The sequence below is a fragment of the Cenococcum geophilum genome, assembly GCF_001692895.1.
Source record: "Cenococcum geophilum 1.58 unplaced genomic scaffold K441scaffold_60, whole genome shotgun sequence".
In the NCBI taxonomy this organism is placed as follows: Eukaryota; Fungi; Ascomycota; class Dothideomycetes; order Gloniales; family Gloniaceae; genus Cenococcum; species Cenococcum geophilum.
The window spans coordinates 954402-959866 of NW_027137618.1; the positions used below are offsets into that span (position 1 = coordinate 954402).

Genomic DNA, 5465 nt, shown 5'->3' on the forward strand with positions numbered 1-5465 from the left:
GTCCGTTTATACGACGCCCCTTATTGCGCGCGTTAACTATTACACAGCCTAGATAATTAATAGCTTGGCAAATCTGCTAGGATACTAAAGTTAGGCCTAGAGATCTCCTTAGCTATAAAGAGTAAGACTAGAGAAATAAATCGGAATACTACAAAGACTACTACCTACGCTTATTAACTACTATATTTATTTATCTACTATTGCGCAGATTTATTAATTCATTAGTTACTATTCTCCGCTTACTATTATAACTACCTAGGTTATAAAGAAGCTTTTCAACCGTTAAAAGGGCGGAATTAATAAGAAATACTATAAGCTCTAGAAGAGAGTCCCTAGGACAAAGATTAGCCTTATTATTAAGGATATAAGCGGTTATTAGCATATATACCACTCCTCTAAGGACTATAATTGCCTATCTATAAAACACTTGGTTTAGCTTCCTCTTATTTAAATTAAATTATGCTAATAGAGAGGTAATAGTAACGGGGTAATCTGGTTAACTATCTCCTATCTAACTTCTAGACTATAAGAGAGCTTTAAAATATAGGGGGTCTTATATATAGGGATGATGATTTAACTGCGGTCTAATCTATAATAGCAGAGTCCTAAATCTAGCCAGCTTCCTTTTAACTACGCTATAAGAATAATTATATTCCCTTTAAAGGTTATATTAACGGCATTAAAACTCCCATCTTCTCTAACGCTATCTTCGTCCTAATAATAAGCAACTTTCCGCTAAACCCTTTCTATAAAGATAATAATGTTAAGGAAGATAACTAGGAGCTAGATAAGGATAACTCTAAGGACTTTAAGGATAATAAAAAATACGTTTATCTAGAAGCTATTAAAGAAGAGGATAACCTTAAAGAGGGAGTATTATCTATAAACTCTATTTCTAAGCAGATAAACACTAGGCCTTAAAAAAGACGCCGCTAGCTTTAGAACTCCAACTACCAGGACCCTATTTAGAAAGTAAGTTCCTTTTAAAGAAATAACTCGCCTTAAAGGATTACAATGCCTTATAGAGTAGGCACGCCTTAAAAGGGCAGCCCCCCTAAAAGCGGATCATTTTAAGCGGATTCTCCACGTCTAGCGAATAGAGTTATAAGGACTGGGCCGTAAGAGCGATCTATTAGCTATAGCCCCTATAGAATGCCCGCGAAAGCTATGCTTTTAACTAGGTTAAGGAATAAGGATTTATATAGGGCCTCTTTATTTAAATCCATATAGTAGGTTCTACTGCCTTTAACCTTTAGTAAAAAGACTTATAGTAGACAGTTCTAAAACATATAATCTTTTCTATAATTTTACAAATCTATATTTCTTCCTTTAGTATTTTTTTATCAGGTCTTATTAAACTTTCTTTACTAGTATTTTAATTATACGTAGTCTTCTAATTTTTTGTATTATAAACTTTACTTATACTATTAAACTTATAAATCTTAAGTTTAACTTATAAATTAAATGCGATAAGTGGTTTATTTAATTTATTTTGCAGTTTTTAGAGGTATAGGAACCTCTAGATAGAAATAATAGTAACCTATATAGGCTAGCCCGCCATTTTAGATCTAATTGGCATAAGTATTCGCCTAAGTCTAAATGGACTACTAGGAACCTTAACCTTTAGAGGTATAAAAATCTCAATCCTTAAAATTATAGGATCCTTAACTTCAAACCCCCTAGCTACTAAATTCTTATAATCTTTACCCAATTTTACTTCGCGGGTTATTACTAGTAGCGATACTAGCTATATCTCTACTTAAGGTTTCGGTAGCTTTTCTCGAGCATTAGTGCTATTTTTAATGCTTTTAATAAGAATAAAGTAGGATTTCCAATAACACTCTCTATTTGTTAAACTGCGAGGTTAGCCTTAGGCGCTGCTTTACTATACATTATATATAGCTTATTTAGTTTCTAAGGAGGCTCAGGTAGGTCTTCCCTATTATCCTACCCACAAAGCAACTCAAAAGGTATCTTTTGTTTAATTCGCCTTATAGAAACTATAGTCCCCCTAAAATTTGCCTCTATAGCCTCTATAGCCTCATCCTCTATAAGATCTACGTTTTTACCGGTATCTAAATATATACGTTTTATAATAAGTTTAATAGTATCTTTGGCAAAAGCTTTTATATCTAAATCCTTTCCAAAATAGTAGCATGCGTTATTTTTACACAGTGACTTAAGCTAGCTATAATTGTCGTAAGCAACTTTTTGGAGAGTTTTACCACTATTAGTATACATAGTGCAGCTTTGTTCACCGCAGTATTCTCAGCAATATTATATAAATTTCTTAAGCAGGAGCTCGTTATCTTCTAAAATATTAATCCAAACACTTCTAAAACCGCCAGAGAAAAGGAGCAAAAAGATCGAGATATAGTTATTAGGTAATCCACCGGTAAAAACAATATTCCTAATATCCCTTAAATCTCAACGACGTTCTAATTCTGTATCTTCTTTAAGACGTCTTAATGCTACCATTACTATATTATCTGATATTTTGCTATTAAGTATTAATAGCTTAATACGGTGTCGGGCGGTTCTCCATTCTGCGTAAGCTGTGTTAGCGCTAACTAGTAGGTCCTTTTCTTAGGTGTTAAGTACCTTATTCCAACGTCTTAAGGTCCTTATTTCCTTAGCAGCATTCTTAACCTTTTATTTCTCTCTTTTAATATCATTTCGCTTACTTTATAGTTGCACCTACACTATTTAGAGCTCCTCTTCTTTACTCCAAAGCTAGGCCTGCGCTGCTTCTCTCTCTTAAGCTAGATTTACGTTTAAGAGGTTAAGTTCGCCTTATACGTGATCTTTCTCTACTTAGAGTTGCTTGACTACGCCCTCTAATCTTAGTTTACGCAGCAGTCCGGCTTCCGTCACTTCCGTTTATAATTACAATTTACTTTCTAAATCTACCTTATATAGTTCTAGTGCATTTACCTTAGCCTCTAGGGCTTTAATTTAATCTTCTGTACTATATACCGCTATATTCGGTTCTAAGTTAGAGTAATTTCTAAAGAAATTATCATTATCTTCCGAATTTAACGGTTAGACCTCTTTATACTGCCGCTCGAGATTTTATATTTTATACTAAAGCTCTTAAATCTTTATCTTGTTGGCCTGGGAATCGTTCTATACCTAGACGTGGTTCTATTTCATCCGCTCTAAGTCTAAGAAGTACCTTTAAGAAGTGTATTTCTATACAGCTACCTTTTTTAGATGCCTTTCCGTTTCGTTTTTTAGATTAGTTTTTAGTTCCTTAATCGTCCTATTGTCCTAAATCTACTATTGCTCCTAATATTGTTAAAATGCCGATGTCTCTATAGTTAGCTCTTCTCGGTATTTTCTCTTCTTATTTTCTAGAGCAGTATTCGCCTCCTTTAGCTTATCTTACAGCTCGCGCTTAAGATTCCTAAGGCAGGTAAACTCTTTATACGTTATAGTTTCTTAAAACATTAGTTTAGGAGTATCAACTTCGACCAAGTCAATTGTATCGATTAATAACTATAGAAAGTTAAACTTTTAGAATAATTAGTGGAATATAAAGATATAAAACTGGCCAAACTTACCTATTACATACTATCTTGAAGAAAGCTATAGTATAAGTTACACTTAATATAAAAAGGCGTAATTTCAGTCCTAGGTTTATAGGTTGAAAAAAATATTAAGGGTATAAATAAAGAAGATTGGTCTTTAATATAATTATCTTTAAAAGGTCGGCCACAACGCCAGTCCTTTAGCAATGCAGCCTTACTAGTGAATTAGGGATACCGTCTTCGTTTATAAGAGCTCCTTATAAATCTTAACACCTCGGTGACTTAAGATATTTGCTTATTATAGTTACCTACCTAGCTAGGTTTTGCCTATATAAGGAAATGTGTTACAAGTTCCTAATTAAGATCTCATTTCTAAAGATTAAGTGCTACTTAAGTCTAACACCCTATAGTTACTGTAAGATCTCCTAACTCGTGCTAAAGAGCTAGGTTTAATTCTTTAATTATAGGTTTTGGTTTACCCTACACCTTTTTAAAAGTAATTAATATTATTTCCGAGAAATAACGCATGTAAAATGCCCACAGATAAGCCTAGGCTAGCTATTAATCGCCCTTATAGGTAGTCGGAGAGTATGCTCTTTTATTACCCTCTATAAACTTAATAATAGGGTTTTCTAGACGAAAATACGCAGCCGAAAAGCCTTTCTAAAGGGTACGCTTAGAACCTAGAAGATGCCTTAAAATATTACAGCATGGCTTAAGATACTTTAAATTTTTAAAGAATGTTTATAGACTAGGGATTAAGCAAGGGACAGATAGAATATTCTTAAGGAGATGTTCTCTCTAATGTGGATCTGTAATAGTAGGAAATATATCCTTAGAACGTATACGGTTTATAATAGAGAGACGGTCTCTTTTAGAAATAGCAGGTACGTAAAGCTCTAAATTTTATACTAATATGGTATCTATAGCTAACATTGGAATATTAGAGTCGCTATAGCGAAGAATCTGGTTCTAAATTGTTAACATATGCCTTAAATAATTGAGAAGCTTATTATCGCATTTTAAGCTTAGTAATCGATGCAGCGTCCCAAGTTTAATTAGGTACTATAGTCCTGGCATTTCAGTAAATAAATCGAAAGCTTTTATAAAACGTTTATCTTTTAGTAACTGCCGTAAGTCTTTCTATTTTATTAGAGTTAATTAAGCCAACTATCGTTTCTCGGCCTTTTCGTTACCTATTTTATAATACTACCAGATCTTACGGAATATTTCGCCGTCTAAGAAGGGCTGCTCGTTTCGAAAAGCCTCGATTTTTCTTATTAAAGCATTAGTTGATAGTTCTTACAATTTAAATTAATACCTTTAAAGACAGCACTAAATGCAAACCTACGTTTAGAAAATAGCTTAACTACCTACTATTGATCATTTTAATCTAGGTGCTACTTAGCGGCACTAGTGCGGTATAAGCTATTAAGGCAATCAACTTGTAATAAGAGAAGTCTGGGAATTTCCCCTATACTTTCCGGCCTGTGGCGAAATATATTTACCTTAAGACCAGGGGCTCTAAGAGCTTCCGCAAGCACATTATTATCGATAATAGCCTTAATGAAATTTTCGTCGTCCAACTGAAGGCAACCCTCGAGTTTAAAAATATTTCTTAGTCGTGCAATTTTTTTGTTAGATAGCTTACGGTAATAATTATGTGCTAAGGGGTGCTTAAAATTAAGTGCTGTTAAATTAATCTATGCGATGCCTCTAAAGAATAATGCTTTAATTTTCGCGATTTCGTCAGCTAAGGCGTCCATTGCTATTTTTCAGCGCAACCTTTGGCATTCTTATATAAGGAGAGCGCGCTATAATATACTTAGGAGGACAGGCCAATGCCAGGTACTATTTACTATATTTTTAACCTTTAAAAATAAGAAAATTAAATATATGGCTGGCGTTTTCTAAGAAATGGCTTTTTTGCGGCCT

At 33.7% G+C, this 5465-nt stretch overlaps 1 protein-coding gene across 1 annotated transcript; it reads right to left on the reverse strand.

The window, feature by feature from the left end:
* Nucleotides 1-4930: 4930 nt before the first annotated feature.
* Nucleotides 4931-5233, reverse strand: K441DRAFT_585511 (uncharacterized protein; the record flags this gene model as incomplete). The annotated part of the gene is made up of 1 exon (XM_067644582.1): nucleotides 4931-5233. A coding segment is annotated over one exon (303 nt), but the record flags the coding sequence as incomplete, so codon positions are not given.
* Between the last annotated feature and the right edge of the window lie 232 nt (nucleotides 5234-5465).